Source organism: Dicentrarchus labrax, unplaced genomic scaffold, assembly GCF_905237075.1.
Source record: "Dicentrarchus labrax unplaced genomic scaffold, dlabrax2021, whole genome shotgun sequence".
Classification (NCBI taxonomy): Eukaryota; Metazoa; Chordata; class Actinopteri; family Moronidae; genus Dicentrarchus; species Dicentrarchus labrax.
The window spans coordinates 5,846,887-5,865,997 of NW_026136724.1; the positions used below are offsets into that span (position 1 = coordinate 5,846,887).

The 19,111-nt window shown below is 43.6% G+C and overlaps 3 protein-coding genes across 5 annotated transcripts; 2 read left to right on the forward strand and 1 right to left on the reverse strand.

Moving 5' to 3' along the window:
- On the forward strand, positions 1-3,346 carry apex1 (APEX nuclease (multifunctional DNA repair enzyme) 1). 3 transcript variants are annotated; one of them, XM_051392351.1, is made up of 5 exons: positions 1-144; positions 1,334-1,465; positions 1,587-1,750; positions 1,855-2,047; positions 2,254-3,346. In XM_051392351.1, exons 2-5 carry the CDS (start codon positions 1,405-1,407, stop codon positions 2,766-2,768), a joined length of 933 nt encoding a protein of 310 aa, XP_051248311.1. In that variant the 5' UTR covers positions 1-144; positions 1,334-1,404; the 3' UTR covers positions 2,769-3,346. The 3 variants fall into 3 exon arrangements, with proteins under 3 accessions (XP_051248311.1, XP_051248310.1, XP_051248309.1); XM_051392350.1 differs by lacking the exon at positions 1-144 and adding an exon at positions 182-429; XM_051392349.1 differs by lacking the exon at positions 1-144 and adding an exon at positions 735-848.
- Positions 3,347-3,421: 75 nt separating this feature from the next.
- On the reverse strand, positions 3,422-10,782 carry LOC127358849 (zinc finger protein 17). Its single transcript, XM_051392327.1, has 9 exons — positions 10,639-10,782; positions 9,747-9,949; positions 9,523-9,612; positions 9,260-9,352; positions 8,910-9,020; positions 6,875-6,998; positions 5,660-6,764; positions 5,492-5,544; positions 3,422-4,917 (listed from the first exon to the last, which is right to left on the reverse strand). The coding sequence occupies exons 1-9, from the start codon at positions 10,670-10,672 to the stop codon at positions 3,635-3,637; spliced, it is 3,096 nt and encodes a 1,031-aa protein (XP_051248287.1). The 5' UTR covers positions 10,673-10,782; the 3' UTR covers positions 3,422-3,634.
- Positions 10,746-18,000, forward strand: selenoo2 (selenoprotein O2). Its single transcript, XM_051392342.1, has 10 exons — positions 10,746-10,817; positions 11,230-11,803; positions 13,533-13,736; positions 14,659-14,836; positions 14,964-15,094; positions 15,191-15,468; positions 15,639-15,801; positions 16,178-16,363; positions 16,761-16,917; positions 17,285-18,000. The coding sequence occupies exons 2-10, from the start codon at positions 11,370-11,372 to the stop codon at positions 17,435-17,437; spliced, it is 1,884 nt and encodes a 627-aa protein (XP_051248302.1). The 5' UTR covers positions 10,746-10,817; positions 11,230-11,369; the 3' UTR covers positions 17,438-18,000.
- Positions 18,001-19,111: the final 1,111 nt, after the last annotated feature.

The window sequence follows — 19,111 nt, forward strand, 5'->3', positions numbered from 1 at the left end:
AGCACGTGGTCAGAAATCTTTGCTGTGCTTTGTGTGTGTGTGTGTGTGTGTAAGAGATAGAGAGTGTGTGTGTGTGTGTGTGTGTTTGGGGAGTGACTGTGAAGCAGCACAGTCTGGTCTCTGCATCCTGTTGTCAAAGTGCAAGTAAGATCATTTGCATGCTCTTTTTCCTGAAACGTGTAACTGGTTGAAATAACGCTAGCGTTAATGAGTATTTGCATTTATTGATGAATCAAACGAGCTGTAACGGAAGCCGATCAGTGGCTGGCGGGCTGTGCTCCATTCATTGTCAGTGCAGGCCGTCCGCTGCTCTCTTTGTCACGGGGAAGAGGAGCTAGCGTTAGCGTTAGCCTTCCTTTAAAGCTGTCGAGTAAAAACGACTCAATAACTTCTGCTGGTGTTGGTTTTCTGTCTGATTCATGGCTGCTGGTAATGTGGGCACATATTCATCCGTATTTTACGTTTAGTGTGCTAGGCTTTACTACAAACATCCAAATGAACGTACATCGTGCTTCCCCTTTGTCAGGGGATTTATTTAATCCTTCTATTAACTCATTTCACTGAACCTGAACCAATTGTGAACAAACGCAGAGTTATGAAACTGGTATTTTGTAACTCGAGGATAGGCAGCTGCTCAGCCTAGATAGATACTTTATTTATCCCGAGAGAAACTCAAGCATCCAGCCTACATCCGCTGGCCCGACATTGCTGCTGATATGCATCCATAAGGGTTAGTGTAAGACCTGCCTGCTTTAAGATACACAGGTTGCTCTTTGTGAAAGTAATGGGACATACAACTGGAGAAAATGACTGAATAACCGTGTAGATGTTGGCTGTGGTCGTACTCAGTAAGTTTTGTTTTTGTTTGTTTGACTCCAGAATAGCCTGCTGGGTACTTCTCTTCATCAGTTATTAAATAACATGTATGGGATCCCAGCATGTGCTCTGTGTCACTGTATGTGTTCATGTAAAATAAAGACTATTGGGAGGGATTCATCTTTGTTGGACAATCACAACTTACCAGAACTCAAGGTGACCTCTTCAAACTGATGGTTTTAACCAACAGTGAAAAACCCCAAATTAATTCTTTTTAAACTGATATAAAAGTGAATAAGCAACAAGCTGGAAACGGCAAATATCCTTCTGCCTTGACAAGGAACAATTTTGATACATTTTCTATTGAATGAGTCATTGATTAATCGACCATTGCTTCAGCACTACAGTAAGAACCTGCAGATTCTCCAGTTGAACCGCAGTCTTGCATATTGCTGTAAAGTTTGAAACTTCAGTTTCAGACAAACACATCACTTAAATCACTCTTCTGTTTTTCCAGCGGCGCGTGTGTTGTTGTGTGTGCGTGTTGTGTGTCTGCGAGGTGTGTTTGCAGTCCGAGCGGGTTCAAGTATGAAGAGAGGAAAGAAAACAGAGGAGGCGGCTGCAGACGGGGAAAATGACTCAGGCTCTGGTACTACAGCATGCATTAGTGCACATTCAAATACACACTGTTCTCCACATATTAGACAACTCCTGAAGAGATACTTAAACCTGTGACCTGCCTACCTTCTATCTTTCCTTTCACCTCACAGCTTCTGCAAAGAAAGCAAAGAAGTCTAAGGAACCCGAGGCCCCAATAATGTACGAGGATCCTCCTGACAAAATGACCAGCAAAGATGGCCGCAACGCCAACATGAAGATCACCTCCTGGAACGTGGACGGGCTGAGGGCCTGGGTGAAAAAGAAGGGCCTGGATGTGAGTTTGCAGTGAACTAGAGAAACTAAGGCAACATAAATTGTTTGCCAAGTTGAAGTTTTGAGACTGGTTTTAATGGATGACGCTTGTGTTCGTTCTCCCAGTGGGTGCGTGAGGAGGCTCCAGATGTTTTGTGCCTGCAGGAGACAAAGTGTTCAGAGAAAGCCCTCCCCGCTGACATCACCTCAATGCCTGAGTACCCTCACAAGTACTGGGCTGTGTCAGATGAAAAGGAGGGTTACAGTGGCGTGGCCATGCTCTGCAAGACGGAACCCATCAAAGTCACCTATGGCATTGGTGAGAGCAGACCTCATTCATTAGTCTTTTTTAATCTTTGGAGATAGCCAGGCTAGTTTCTTTCTTTATGCTAATTGGCTCCTGGTTGTATCTTCATATTTACTGTACAGATGACCCTCGTCAAGAAAACAAATGTACCAAAATGTCAAACTTAGACCCGAATGCAGCTGAAGTAATTGCATTCAATTGTTAATTCTTCTTTCCAGGCAAAGAAGAGCACGACAAGGAGGGTCGCGTCATCACTGCCGAGTTCCCCAATTTCTACCTGGTGACCGCCTATGTGCCAAACTCCGGCAGAGGCCTTGTGCGCCTAGATTACCGCAAAACCTGGGACGTGGACTTCCAGGCGTATCTGAGCGAGCTGGATATGCAGAAGCCACTGGTGCTGTGCGGCGACCTTAATGTTGCACACCAGGAGATCGACCTGAAGAACCCCAAGGGGAACAAGAAGAACGCAGGCTTCACCCCCGAGGAGCGCGAGGGCTTCAGCAAGCTGCTGGAGGCCGGTTTCGTCGACAGCTTCCGCGAACTCTACCCCGAGCAGACCAACGCCTACTCCTTCTGGACCTACATGATGAACTCCCGCGGAAAGAACGTGGGCTGGAGGCTTGATTACTTTGTGCTGTCGTCCAGTCTGCTGCCAGGCCTGTGCGACAGCAAGATCCGCAACAAGGCGATGGGAAGCGACCACTGCCCCATAACTCTGCACATAGCTGTGTAGGTCACTGTCTGGTCAGCAGGGCTACTGCTTTGCCTAGCCTTCACTGTTACTTCAGTACTTCCGTTCCAACTTGGCTGAAACTATCCTGTATGCCAGTATGTGCTCTGTAAGGAGTCAGGCATTGCCTACTTGGGCAGGGCAGTCTTACATTTGTTGACCTTACTCATGGGAGAAGTGCTGCCCTAACTCACTCTTTTCAGTAGGTTCAGCAGTAGCTTAGTTGTCTATCTTTTTCATGAAACTTTCATAAAATAACTGAATCCACAATAACCGTTTCTCCTCTTCATGTAATTGAAAATGCTGTAAAAACGCAACACTAAATACTCAAAGATGTCTAAGCTGATTTTCAACAATGACCCGTGGCTCCTGTCTGTACTACTGTGTATCTGAGACACAAGCCTCAATGTCACAGAATCTGCAGTAATGTGTTTTGTCTTACTGTTTGAAATTAAACCACTGCTGTCAAAAGAAAATGTAACCTGTTCTAGCACAAAAATGTTTTAAGCCTCTTTTCCAACCCAGTGTAAAAAACTTCTGTCATAAAACCTGCCCACAATAAAGACTGAATTTATGTAAAAGCTTCTTCTGTTAATTATTTTAAGATATTGAGCCAAGATGATAAGGAAAGAAGTCACAGCACAAGTTCAACACAATTCTCTGCTCAGTGTGCTTTAATCAAAACAACCTGGAAATCAAATGCATTCAGTATAATGGAAAATGAACCTTTTCTTGCTAGAACAAGTGTCTATGCTAGATGCAGTTCACTGCAATTGCATAGGAGATAGTCACAATTATCCATCTACAGTAGCTGTTCCAGTCTAAAGTAATCTATAATCTAAGACCATTTAAATTTCCAAAATATGAATCTAGTTAGTAGGTTCAAGTCTTAACTTTATGATATGTGTTCGTTGATGCATTTTCAGATTATATGACTGCCTGAATCCCTTCCCACATTCCCCACACAGGTAAGGTTTTTCCCCCGAATGTGTTCGCTGGTGTCGTTTCAGGCGGTTGGCACTGAGGAAGCTCTTGTCGCAGTTGTCGCAGGAGTACGGCCGGACTCCGGTGTGGTAGCGCAGATGGATGGTCAGGTAGCAAGACTGAGTGAACTTCTTGCCACAGTGGGGGCACTGGAAGGGCTTGTGGCCCGTGTGGAAACGCTCGTGCTTCAGAAGCTCGGCGTGGGAAAAGAATCCCTTCCCGCAGTCGGAGCAGAGGTACGGCCTCTCGCCTGAATGAGTCAGCTCGTGTCTGGTCAGAGTCGCCTTGTAAACAAAACTCTTGTCGCATTGCGAGCAGCTGAAAACGTTTTCCCTGGTGTGGCACCGCTCGTGCTTCTTCATGTTACGTTCCCTCTTGAAGCTCTTACCGCAGAAGGCGCACATGAAGGGCATTTCCTCAGAGTGGATCTTCATGTGGCTCAGCAAACCCCCCTTGTAGAGGAATCCCTTCCCGCACTGTGGACATATGTGCGGCCGCTCCTTTTGATGGATGCGCTGATGTGCGGTGAGAGCTGCCCGGTAGGCGAAGCTCTTTCCGCAGTTGCAGGAGTGCACTCTCTCTTCTTGGTGAGTCTGCAGGTGCCTGTTGAGGTAGCTGGCACAGCTGAAGCCCAGGTCACAGCGAGGGCATTTGTAGGAACGCTCCACCTTGTCAGTGTCTTCGCTGTGGGTCTTCAGGTGTCTCACCAGTGCCGACTTCCAGGCAAACGCTCGGCCGCACTCCGAACACAGGTATTCGCCGTTCTCCATGTGGGTGCTCTTGTGCTCCCTCTGAGCCACCAGGGACTTGAAGAACTCCCCGCAGATCAGGCACTCGTACTTGCGCCCGGACTTGTGCGTCTGCTTGTGCCGCTCCAGTGACTGTTTGAAGGAGAACCGCCGCCCGCACTGAGAACACAGGAAGGGCTGCTCACCTGTGTGGATGCGTTGGTGGGCTTTTAGTAAGGACTGGAACTTGAAGCTCTTCTCACAGTCTGCACAGCTAAAACGTCCCTCCTCATCTGCGAGGGGCTGAAGGGACAGCTTGTCATCCTCAGCCTCAACAGAGTGCACCTTGTCAATGTGCTGCTGGACCTGTGCTTCTTCTGAGTGGTGGAAGGAGCACTTTGGACAGGAGAAAGCAGCTGATGAGCCATCTGCTACAGAACCTTAATGGAAAAACAAAGTCAATAGAGACTGGGGCAAGAAATTAACATTGTACTAAGAACTGATAAAGTGATGTACAACTTTTATCTTTGTAAGTGCCAGTAAAAGTTTTTATTTGCCATTAAAAGAGATGTCAGAATTTACCAGTTACCCTCTAATTTGCCTGTAACACCATTTTCCTTTCAAACAATTCATTAGGAAATACATTTTCCTTTGAAGAAAAGGGTAAAAACAACAACCTATGCTAACCTGGAATGACACATTTGCTCAATATGATACTGCTATCACCAAGACAGAATATTCAGACATCAGCAGGACATATATAACTATTGTAAACAAGCTGTTGCCATCACTCACTTTGTTTCTTTTCTCTGATATTAACATAGTTTAATCAGCTGTTGCCCATCCTGAAATCCTTTTTTTTATTACTTTTTTATTATGGGGTTCATTTCTGGCCTGTAATTTTCAGGCTTACCAGACTTTCAACTGCTTGGATTTTCTATGGAAATGACGTGTCTAAGCTTTCTTATCTCTCTGGTTATGCAATATTTGAAAGATAACAAAATGAACACTCACTTTCCTCACCATCCTTTGATGAGACAATGGATGACCCATAAGAGTGCTCTGCACTGTTAATGAGAAAGCAAAAATAAAAATAAACATGCTTTGTACATCATATATTACATTCTATTTCTATGTAGTAAACCAGTGATAAATTCAAAGAAATGAAGGAAACCATTTTACCAGTTGAAAGGCAAAGGCTTCAGCTCTGCAGGGCTCGCCTTGGTGATCTCCTTTCTTCTTTTAGTGGCCATGCGCCTCTGTAAATTTATCACCTGGATCTTCATGGTCGGTTTGCGTTTGCGCCCACTTGTGCGGACCTTCACCAAGGAAATGACTCTGTTGTCAAGTTTAGAGGCCGTGCCTTCAGGCTCAGAGGCGGGGCGCTCACCGCTCTGACCTTCCACATTCTCCGGATCGCCATCACCATTATCATCCTGCACCTGGCTGTCAGGTTCAGCAAGAGCAGCAGGAGCCTCGCTGACACTTTCATCACCCACATCAACCTCTTGTCCATCCTTAAGGCTCTCTGTAGGCTGGTTTGCGTTGAGATCCTCAGTGTGAGTTTTAAGGTGCCTCGCGAGTGCCAGCTCCCAGTTAAATTTCTTATTGCACTGATGGCACGTGTAAACGCCATCTTCCATGTGTGTTTGCTTGTGCTCTGTGCGGGCTGACAGGGAGTGGAAGGTCGCCCCGCAGATGATGCAGTTGTACTTGCGGCCGGTTTTGTGTGTGTGTCTGTGTCTGTCGAGGGACTGCCTGAAAGAGAAGCAGCGACCACAGTCATTGCAGCGGTGTGGGCGTTCACCAGTGTGGATGACCCTGTGGGCGATTAGCGAAGAGGCAAACTTAAACTTCTTCTCGCAGTCCGGGCAGTCGTGAGGTCCAACGCAGGTTTTGTGTTGGGAGGCTGCAAAGTCGTCCTGGTTAGCTTCTGGAAGGATGATGTTTGTCGAACCACTTGCCGCTTTTTCTTCTTCCCTGGTTATCGCATCAGGAAGCACTACCAGCGAGTCCTCAGCCCCTATGCTGGTGTCTGGTCCTTCACAGCAGGTTTCTCCCATCACCACCTCGATGTCGGTGCTTGTGCCTAATTCAACCTCTGCGTAATCGGTCACTGTGATTATTTCAACTGCTACGTCATCCACGAATGACACAGTGTGTGTGTCCTCACTGAGGCCTGGCAGTGGATCTGATTGGTTGGGCTGTTCTGTAGGTTTTGCCACTCTGCTAGGGGAAACTGCAGAGAGGGAGGAGAGGATGCTGTTGCCCATGCTGGAAGGTGGAACTGCACAAAAAACAATACAATGAAAATACAAATATACGTTATTGTCATGGAGTTCTGTCATCAATAATGAAAGTGAAACACAACAGATGTAGACATGGGAAGTCACTTGCCATGCTGCTCTAAATGCCCACGGTGTTGGTGGTGCTGGAGCAAAATTTTCAGGTCTGTAGGTTCAGAGACTGAATGCACACACTCCTCCAACACAGAGCGTTCAGCCCCAAGCCAGGAAACAGTCTGTGGGAAATGTATGAAAACACACATCAAGCCAAATCCTATATAAAAAGATCTTAGCCTTACAAATTGGATACCGAGATTTGATTTGATAAGACATATTACTAGCCAATGATGCCCTGATATTCACACACGGTTCCCCTGCTGGTATTAAAACGGAAACGTGGATGAAAAAATCCCGAACGGGAGTTGTGCTTTTTGGGTGACTTTATAAAATTTACTGCTGAAAAAAATCAACAGAGACACATACAGAGAGATCAAAAAACAGAGAGAGGCAGAGCAAGCCAGAGTGTATGAGAGAGAGACATAGACCAGAGTAGCTGTGTGTGAGTGGCTTGTATGGAAAAGAGTGACGTTACTGGAAGAAAAAGCAAGGTGATTAACATAGTTAGTAAAATAAATAATATATAATAACTACGTAGGTCTTTCAAATATTTTTAGTAGCATAATATCAGCGAGCCCACCACACTGCTTTTTTTTAAAGAAGGAAAAGTGTGTGCCAAAACAACATTATGATGAAGTACTGTAGTTCTGACAAGAGGCCCTGGCCTACTAATCTTGTTCTCCAGTTGTAAGAAAGCATGTTTGTTTGGTACATACCACAACAAATGTTAAAAATCATTTTGGTTTTTTTTCAGTGAAAATGTAATTTGGTATTCAAAAATGATCATTCCTATTAACTGTAAATGATATTGCAAGCAATATCATTAATAATAATCACAATATGATGTTTTTACTATATCATGAAGCCCTACAAGTCACACACACAATTCATGGTGCTATCAGCGGCTGCAATCCCAACATGGGGATGCACAAAAAAGTTGCCTTAATGGCGATAAAACGTGGGTATACATATTTCCCAGCAGAAGTCGGGATTTATAGAGAAATGATGTGCGGTGAAGAGTGTGTGCTTTTCTACACAGGCTTTCAACCATGGGTAGAGCGCACTCTCCCCCCTGTGCCCCTCTCACCCTCACCCGCAGCCAGCTTGAGATTGTATCTAAAACAAAATACTTAATGCGTCTGGCTTGCGTTATTCAAATACAGAGGGCATTTGTATATAACGTAAATAGTTCAGCTTTGGTATTAGTGAAGTCAGAAAAACATTATGCCAAACTCCCTTTAACAAACACGATATTTTAACAATTCTTAAAGTGTCCGTAAAACACATAACGTTAAGAACACGAGATAAGGGGTGTGATATGTCGACAGTCTTTTTGTCAATTCGGTATCAATATAATCCATGAAGACAAACTTTTGGCGTACAAACTGTGCATTTTGCATTTATTAGCCTCAGCAGGCTCCGTTGTTTAAAGCTTTGTTATTTTAGTGGGAGAAGACTGGGAATGAGAGGCAGGCCGTTTAAAAAAAGGACTGAAATGATGAGTCATGTCATGTATAAAATGTGCAGAGGAATGTGAAAAAGGAATGTGAAAGCTTTCAAAAGTGCTCGCTTTACTTGGCTAGAGCTCATTTATGTGCTTTATGCGTCCTATTGTGGCCATTAGCAATGCCATAGTAAGCCTGTTGCTGGAGTAACACAGACACACACAAATGATTTTCCACTGTCACATATTTCTTTGGCATATACTACAGTTTATAATGATATGCTAATACTGTGTGCAACTTATAAATGGTTCATTACTCCTATTTCACTGGAAACTACCAGTGACTTCTGACATACCATTTCATTTAATGTTTATCTGACACAAACCATAACCCCCGGAACAAGAGTGTCATACCATCAGCCACTTTTCATACTGTTGCTGTGGTCCAACTATAATGCAAAATAATTACTGGAATTCAGTACAATCAGTATAGTAGCACAGAAGCAGTATGGTAGTTTAAGTTTTTCGTTGATGGTGAGATACTGTTATGTTTTTATCCAAACGATAACAAAATGAGACGTCTCACCTGCTCAAGGTCGGGAACTGGCAACAGCTGAGCCAGCCTAAAGAGGAACTCAGAAAACAGCGTCTGCAAATCACTGTCATACTGAGGTCCATACTCAGCAGGGAAGACCTCCTTTGAAAAACAAAGATCTGGTCAGGTCAGGTATTACTGCTACTTTTGCTACTACTGAAAATGACAACATCATTTTGTCTTTGCCTTTTTAGTTTATTTTTTAGTATTTCAAACATGTTTCCAAGCAATTTGTACCACCTGCCTGATTCCACAACCAACTGAATACATTTTGATTGCAAATTGACAGAACTGAGCTTCATACAAATGATAACAAATAAACAAATAAACTACTGCCTCACCAAGAAAAACTCTCGTCTCTCTTCGGGATCTTTGAGCAGAGTCTGGATCAGCTCAAGAAAGTTAACTGCTACTTCCTCTTCTGATTCTTTTATCTGTAATATGAACATACAGTGTACCCATATTACAAATACAATACTGGATAACTGCTTTCATAAGCACATTGCCCAGCCAATGGGAGCATGTTTACACATATTGATCTAAGAGTCAGAATTTTAGAATTGGTGTGTGAAATGAAATCAACTAATCTACTGCACACACTTACATCCACCAGGGTGGGTTTCATCTTCTCCAGATGAGACAGGATGAAATCAGGTTCCACGCGCTGTTCACTTCGACACAACTCTAGAATATACTGATGAGGAGAAAAACATAAACATCGCACCAAAATACTAATGTGTTCACAATATAGTTCACACATTTAGCTGTCTATCTTTGCCTGCATCGTAGCTTAGCCATGAATGCCTTGTGTCCTCCACTGGTACCCACCCTGGCTCTTAATCCCAGGTTAAGTTGCATCCTGTGCTTATACATTAGCAGCTCTGGGACCATGTCCATCACCAAAGAGACGAACTCTGCCACCTTCCAGTAGTTCATGATATCTTGTGTCTTCAGAACCTGCCACATGGAGGTTGTCATAAGCTGGAGAGGAGGGACAAGGAGGCGCAGCGACGCCAGAGGTAAGGGATCACCTGCAAAATAGAATAGCACTCAGGCTGAAAGGGAATGACCTCTCTGCCACATCGATCCTAAATCAACTAGTCTGGTGTGTTATCTGTCCACACAGAGAAAAGTCACACGCCAGGTTAATGATCAGCATTGGACTGAACGATGATGGGGAGTCAACCTGGGGCTGTACTCTCTCCCATTATTCCTGAAGTCATTCTGGGACTGGTGTAGTGAAGTAACTGGTTTTCATTTAACTTAATGATTCACAACATAAAACCCCACCAATGTGAGGACATTAAAGGTTAACAGCACTATACTGCTCCTATCTAATACACGTTCACTGAGAGGCTCTTGTTTACAGAGGGATTTTGTTTATCAGCTATAGGAAACAGTGATGTGTTTTGAATGCAACCTTACTAGAACCACTGAGTGCATGTTCAACAACAACAATGTTGCTGAAAACCTAGTTAGCTATACTTTAGTCGTGCTTGTACAGTCTGCACATACAACACTCCGAATAATTTGCTATGCATAACAAAAACACGACAAAATAACGTTACTATGCGAAGCTAAGGCCAATAAATTAGCTTTAAGCTAACTTAGAAGTAGAAGCACTGATAAAAGTAGACGCTAGCAGAACTAACGTTACTGCCAACACAAAGTTTCCCCACAAATTCACTTTCAATGGTTTTTCTTTTCAAAGCAAACAAACCTTTGGACAAGGCCGTGAAGACACCCGAGGCCATCTTCTCACGCCGGTGTTTTTTGATTAGCTGCGGTTATCCTAGCCGACGTTAGCCTGATAGCTAACGTTAGCATTAAGCCACAGTTGACTAGCATTAACTAATAGTTACAGGATGACAAAGATGGCGCTAAGGTGGCTATGCAACCGTAAGTACAAAACGTATAATCTAAATAAGATAACCACTTCAGTTAGACCTACAAACAGTCAAAAGGAGTTATATTACATGGTGCAACTGATTTGTTGTCAGATATTTCTTCTTCTCTACCTAGATTTTACGGCAGGTGACATGTTTTCTTGTTGTGTGTTACTGCCACCTGCTGGAGATCCTTTGTCATTACTGCCAAAACATGTTCAACTATGCTCTTTCTAATGTTTCCCTACCTAGAAATATTAATATATGTTTGGTGTTTCTTTTTCCTGCAAGCTATTTGGGACTGTTTTTCAGTCTTTTTTCTGTTTTAAAGCCTTTTGGTGTTTTTTCTGATGGCATATGATTTTGATTCATGGACAATGTATTCTTCTATTTGAATTCTGCTTAATGCTTTTTCACTTGTTTAGGCTTAAATTTGACCTGTTTTGTGCCTCTGAACTCTGCCTTACGCAATACAAAGTACCACACACGGGGTGCCGTACAATACCTCTAACGCCACCACACAGCAGCCCTGGTTAAGACCGGGTCGTGTTAAACTTCAGTCCTCATGGAGTCCTCTCAGTGCGGGTCCACGGCTCTGGAGCGCTTACCTTTCAACAACACCGCGCTGAATAAGCTGCCGGTGGATGACTCAAAGGAGCCCGGGTGTCGGACGGTACCAGCGGCATGTTTCTCCCGAATTCGGGCTCTTCAGCCGCTGGTACGTCCGACCTTCGTGGCCCAGTCCCAGTCAGCGCTGGCTCTGCTGGACCTGACGGTGCAGGACGTGCTGAGTAATCCCCTGGGCCCGGAGTATTTGAGCGGCTCCAGGCTGCTGCCGGGCTCCGAGCCGGCTGCGCACTGTTACTGCGGGCACCAGTTCGGCCTGTTTGCGGGACAGCTGGGAGATGGAGCGGTGATGTACCTGGGGGAGGTGGAGTCGGGCACCCACGGGCGATGGGAGGTTCAGGTGAAAGGAGCAGGAGTCACACCTTACTCCAGGTAATTCTTGCCATCTTACAACACGTTTGGAGAAGTTTAACCATCATATCATCCACCTCAGGGTCAGGTTATATATAGGTTATAGGTGTGGGACAAAATGATGTTGGAGGAAGTTTTCTCAATATGAGAATAAGATATTGTCAGCAGGTGACACAGTCTTTCATAAGCTCGCCAGAGGCATGTGAATGCATTAACCCAAGGAGAGCTGCTTAAGAGCTTAACTGCTTGGCACACATCAAATGTATCCCCCCCATTGCTTAACAGTTGTGTGTGCTCAGTAGAACCAGCACATTAGTTTAGATGGAGTGCAAATGAAGGTAGAGATTGTCTATTGTCTATTATCTATTGTCCTCCCTGCCTTTACTGAGAGCTGTTGTACAGTCTGATGGCCAGGGGGACGAAAGAGTTTTTGAGTCTGTTGGTGGAGCTGGACTGGGACAGCAGTCTGCCACTGAACACACTCCTCTGCCTGGTGAAGGTGTATGGACAGCAGTTTGTCCAGGGTCCTTCTCTCTGCCACTGTCACCAGAGAGTCCAGCTCTGTGCCCACCACTGAGCCGGCTCTCCTCACCAGTCTGTCCAGTCGACCGGCGTCTCTCCTCTTGCTGCTTCCTCCCCAGCAAACCACAGCATAAAAGAGCACGGTGGCCACCACGGACTGGTAAAACATCTGCAGCAGTTTTTTACAGATGTTGAAGGACCCCAGCCTTCTCAGGAACTACACACGGCTCTGCCCTTATCTGTGTAAAGTGTCCATATTTGCTGTCCAGTCCAGCTTGTCATCCAGCTGCAGCCCCAGATATTTATAGGTCCTGACCACCTCCACATCAACCCCCATGATGGACACGGGTTGGAGATGTGGTTTCTTCCTTCTGAAGTCCAACACCATCTCCTTGGTCTTGGAGGTGCTCAGCTGCAGATGGTTGGACCCACACCACCTCACAAAGTCCTCGACCAGGCTCCTGTACTCCCCCTTCCTTCCATCCTTGATACAGCCAACTATCGCAGTATCGTCCGAGTATTTCTGCATGTGGCAGAGCCCGGAGTTATACTGGAAGTCAGATGTGTACAGGGTGAAGAGGAAGGGAGAGAGTTTAACCAGCTGTGTTGGTCTGTTGAACACAAAAAGTAAAGTAGATATTTGAGACAGTTTCTACATTTAATCATACAGCATATCTCACCCGTCTCACTCCATGTCACAATCACAATCTCTAATTTGAACTCTACAGCTGCCTGCAATAGGTGGACTATGTGTGGCAGTGAACTGGCACAGCTGTCTGACATATTGCATGGCTGAACACTTGGTCCTGTTTTACATGTGCAGGCCATAAAAATTAGAGGGAAAGTGTAACCTGGTACATTGCTGGCATTGTGTCTAAAAGGCTATTCTTGACATTTGAAACAGCAGCTTTACATTAAACAAAGCTCCACTTACAGGCATTTCCTGAGCTTTCATCACTTCTCATGGTCATAGTGGATGTAATTTGTTCACTTGTCACTTAAAGCTCTAGAAAAACCGAGTTCAACTTTTCTTTCCCCGTGCATTGCTCAGTGAGCAAACTCCACCCACTGAGGTATACTGTGAAATGTGGTTGAAAGCAATGGAAAAGGGCAGTAAGTGGACTTTGAGTGATTTTGTTGTGAAGTCACATGTCAACTGTCATTAATTGAAGGTCCAAATACGAACAAACAGCATCATATGAATATTGCGTTGGATCAATTTCCTCAGAGATGGTGATGGCAGGAAAGTGCTTCGCTCCAGCATCAGAGAGTTCCTGTGCAGCGAGGCCATGGCCGCCCTGGGGATACCCAGCACCCGTGCCGCCTCCCTTGTGACCTCTGACCTCTATGTCAGCAGAGATCCACTCAACAGTGGCAGACGCGTTCCCGAGCGCTGCTCCGTCGTCCTGCGGCTAGCCCCTTCCTTCATCAGGTAAGAATAATTTAAAGGTTAACAATGGGCATTACAGCCAACCAGACTCCATTGACAAAACCAGCAATTTTAACTAGCAGATAACTATAAAACACACTTAAAACTGGACTGAAACTAAATAAAACTCACCAAAACCCACTTGTGGTGTGCTGGTTTGGTCAAAATAAATCTTTATTTTGCCGAATTATGTGCCTTCCATGTAATGTTAGTTAATCCTAGGGTACAAATGTTTTGCCACTGACTGGCTCAGATTAAGTGAGAGACAACATTATGGAAAGGATTCCTACAGAGATAGACCTTTTGTTTAACCAGAAACAGCTGTAGTAGGGCGCCTGGTTAGCTCAGTGGGTAGAGCTGGCAACCCATGTACTGGGCCTCAGTCCTTTCTGCAGCGGCCCAGGGTTCGAATCCGACCTGCGGCCCTTTGCTGCATGTCATCCCCCCTCTCTGACCCCCTTTCCTGTCTGTCTTCAGCTGTCACTATAATAAAGGCAATAAAAGCCCCAAAAAATATACTTAAAGAAAGAAAGAAACAGCTGTAATAAGTTCACATTCAGACTTCATAGACAAAAACATTCATTTTAACTGGCATATCATTGTAACACTGTCATTCAAAGTGGACAGAAACAAAATAAAACTCACCAAAACCATCTTTGTCCACTATTCCAACAATCACCATCTCTGCTTTGGTCAAAATAAATCCTTCATTCACCGAGAAAGGTGATAAAACAGTCGCTCTACTGAGCTGGAAATGGAGGGACTCACATGCACGCACTGCCAGACCGGTTATGTTAATGTTTTAAATTTCATATAACCTTTAAAGTGTTTTCAGACTTTTATCAGCACACAAAAGAACATAGTCATAGTGCCGCTCTGGATAAATATGGACATTTTATAATGTCTCTTCTACCTTTTGTTTTAGATTTGGATCTTTTGAGATCTTTTTGGGCCGCGATGATTTCTCAGGCCTGCAGGGTCCTAGTGCAGGGCGGCATGACATCCGCGCTCAGCTGCTGGATTATGTCATTGAGACTTTTTATCCTTGCATCCAGCAGACTCACAGCAACCGGAAAAACAGGAATATGGCTTTTTTCAGAGAGGTGAGTGTCATAAAGTCATTGGCTCTGTGCTAATAATGACAAATGGTTTAATCTACCTTCAGACTGGTTCATTGCATGCTGACGTTTTTACATTTTGATCATAAATATTTGACTTGTTCATCCCCAGGTGATGATGCGAACTGCTAAACTAGTGGCCCAGTGGCAGTGTGTTGGTTTTTGCCATGGCGTCCTTAACACAGACAACATGAGCATCTTGGGTCTTACTCTGGATTATGGCCCCTTTGGTTTCATGGACAGGTAGGCTGCAGAAAGCATTTGACCTGAGTTTCTTGCCAGTTAGATTACTTACAAAACTGCTACTTCTGTTCCACTAATTGAGGTTAAACAAAACAGATTTGATCCAGATTTCGTGTGCAACACTTCGGACAAAAAAGGGCGCTACTCATACCAAGCCCAGCCGTCTGTGTGCCGCTGGAACCTGGCTCGCCTGGCGGAGGCGTTGGGCTCTGAGCTGGATGTGGCTCAGGCAGGGGCTGTCCTGGATGAATTCACACCCACATACGAAGCCTTCTACCTGTGTATCATGAGGAAAAAGCTGGGCCTTGTGAGGAAAGAGGAGGCAGAGGACAGAGAGCTCATATCAGACCTGCTGCGTCTCATGCACGACACTGGTACAAAGACTTATGGAAGGAAGTTGGACATGTCGAAAAACTTTAAATATTGGTACATTTAGCATTTCATAGGAATACATGAACATGTGACTGAGCCTTCAGTATATTTACTTTTTCTAGTTAATGCTTTTGCAACATTGTCACAGTACTGTAACATAATGTCTTTCCAGGTGCAGATTTCACCAACACCTTCCGTCTGCTGAGCCGTGTCCCCTGGCCTGAGGAGGGCCACAGTGAGAGGGCCACAGTGGGACAAGTAGTGGACCTCATCCTTGAGCAGTGTGCCTCTATTGAGGAGCTAAAGGTGGCTAATAAGCCAACTATGAAGGACCGGTGAGGGAGTGTATGGTGGATGGATACATGTGCTTCTTCATAGAGCGGCTACAATGAGAACATAAACTCTCAGGCTGCCCCACCATATACTCCCATAAATGTGCCTTTCTTCCTAACTGAGCAGAGTACTGGTTTTAAATGACTAAATCTCTCCTGTCATCTAATTTGTTTTTCCTTTTATATGCTAGCATTTTGGGGATAAAGCTTTCCGAGACAATATGTAAGTTAAATGTGTGTTTTATAGCATTTAGTAGGATTCCTGTGGAGACAGCAGGCATACATCATGGAACATCATGTAGGAATATAGATAGATTTGTGGTCAACATCAAGCATTTACCTTTTACCCCTTCACTTATAGCATTTTCTTCATTTCTAGTGAATTGGCGATGATTCTGTCCATGGCACAGACCAACCCAGTTATGTTTGGGATGGTGGCAGACACACCAGGTGTTTCCCAGCAACTGGAACGGATGGGACGGCTAAAGGAGCTGCTCGAGACAGATCAGGATGAACTGAAGAGAAAGCAGCGTGATGACTGGATACGCTGGGTTAGCCGATACAGGTGAGAAAAAGTAAGACTCTGTAGTTCCCCTAAGATCTACAGAGCAGTTTAGTGTCTTTCAGCTAGTTGTTTTGGTTTTACTGACCCACAATGATGCCAAATAATAATGATATTCTGTACCATTTTATTATAGATAAATAAAATTATATAGATAAAACTGACACATTTGACTTCATATACATATAATACATTTTATAAATATAATGGTATACCATATAGCCACATATGAAATTGTACGAATTCTGAATATGGACATATATGGCATTTAAACATTTAAACCAGGCTACATACATACATACATGACATTTTTATAAATGGACATGTATTAGATTTCTGAATGGGACAAATCAACACATTTTCAAGTCTTTCAAACTATTTCTATGCACTGAAATACCAGGAGGCGTTTAGCCAGGGAGTATGATGGCACAGTGGACTTGTCTCTCATCAAAAAGGAGAGGCTGAGCCTCATGAACAGCACCAACCCTCGCATTGTCCTACGCAACTACATCGCCCAGAATGCAATTCAGGCTGCAGAAAAGGGAGACTTCTCTGAGGTCAGGATATAAACATTTGTTCTTTCTTTGTCACAGTCTCCATTGGGACATCCACATCCATTAAAGCTGGTCTAAAAGAAGTTCACTAGTGTGTCCCAGGGTTTTTTATTCTTTATTGTTATTGTTATTATCATATGACTTATCATTTTGTTGTATTCTTGTTTGCTATCAGAGAGAGGACAAAGTTGTGGATATAAGTATTAATCTGAGTCGGCCATTAGATGAGACAAACTTGCTTTCATAGATGAAAATGGACTCTGTGAAGAGCTATGTTGTCTTATGTATTTTTATTAGATTTGCTTTAGAGAGTTTAAATCATTTTCTTTGCCTCAATGATTAATAGTAGTCATCTTATCTTGTCCTGCAGGTCAACAGGGTCCTCAAAGTTCTGGAGAAACCATATTCTGATGCATTTGAGCTGGAGCCTTCAGATGGACCTAATGCCAGTGAACTGACTGTTGCCTATGACATGAAACCTCCTGCCTGGGCACAAAGAATTTGTATCACCTGATCCTCTTAGAGCCTCCCAGACAGGTGAAGTAAAGAGGTCTGTATGGTGGACCACATAGGCCTTAGTTTTCAGGGCAAGATGTCAAACAAGATGTGGGTAGCTAGTCCTGTTAATACTGCTCCTGTTCTCCACTTCCAATGCAGACTTCTTTCCTACTTCCTGAAGGGTGGTTGATATATAACCAGTGTGTTCCAGTGTTCATCAGTATGGTCATAGGTCATTATTATGTTTGTGTCATAATAATGCTTTTATTGCAGAGTTCAAAGCTAAGAGTAATACACCAGCACAAATACAGACAATTTGGTGATGATATTCAAAATATATGCTCAATGAACTTGCTGATGAAGTATGATGGCTCAGATGACCAGTCAACAATGACCTGTCTGGGTCTGAAACACCAGGAACACACTGATATTAATTATTTACAGACAGTGCACTTATAAGGTCAACATGTCAGTACAGTAGTGTCATATATGAGCAGTTCACAATGTGTACCATAATTGAACTGTAGATAGAATAGAAATGACAGTTTCTCAAAGTTTGAAATAAAAGATCATGTGTTGTTATCATTATTTATCATTTAGTGTGTTCATTTACTGTGATGATTTACAGCTTATTTTGTCCTGAATAGGTAATCTTATCGAGGAGTGGTTTAGGCAAATATAGTGGTCCATGGGCCCTCCAGCAGGATTCTTTTTCACAAATCTACTGTTGACAACTATATAAAGAAGGTGAATGTAAATCTCAATAGATATGTTTTTGTAAAATGATATGTAGTCCCCACAAGATACATGCTAACTTAGTCCTGCACTGGACTGTATGAACAGTGCATGGTGCTGAATAAAGTCGAATAAATTTACCAGATGACTGACAAATACATAATAATATGATCCACTTTATTGAAATTAAACAAGTACACCTTATATTCTTTTATAGCCTCCCCAAATCTCTCCCTATTACAATGGCAAAAAAAAAAAAAAAACTGGCCCGACGCTGAAGCCAGCTGCAACCCAGCCACACTGCATCGATCCAGAAAGCCAGCCAATATACCAACCAGATCAGCCCTGGGAGTCCACTGAAGACAGTATTTTATTAGGTTAGCTAAGTAGCAATTTATCTGCGTTACCAAACAATCCAATGCATTTTTTAAGTTGCATTACAATCCATTCACACATTGGCAATACAAATGAATATAGTTTACATTCTTAAATATTGCACCTTTAAGGAAACGTGTGTTGGTATTTACTGACTTTGCACTGCGGGAGAGTAAACACTGGGCTATGCCTACATACTGGAAACATTGTACAATAGCCTGCTACAGTATATCTATACCAGCCCATCAATAAGACATGCAAAGATTGCTGCAGTGTCACACTTCTGCATCTCATGGTGAGGGTTATGCACATTTTTTCTATTTTGGTTTACATGGACACCGAAACAAGAACTTTACTGTGGATGTTACTAATTAATTTACTTGTTACTAGTAACTAGTTAATTATGTTTGTGAATTGCACAGTGTCCCTTCTCTCAACCTCATAGTTCTTTTACTTCTCTATTATGCTTTTCATAAGCAGCCCCCATACCCACTTATCACCCACTTGACAAGACTCGACTTGTTTCTGTATGGTATGTAAACACGTGCATGCAAAAGCTGATAAAACGGGCAGGAACAATGCCTTTACT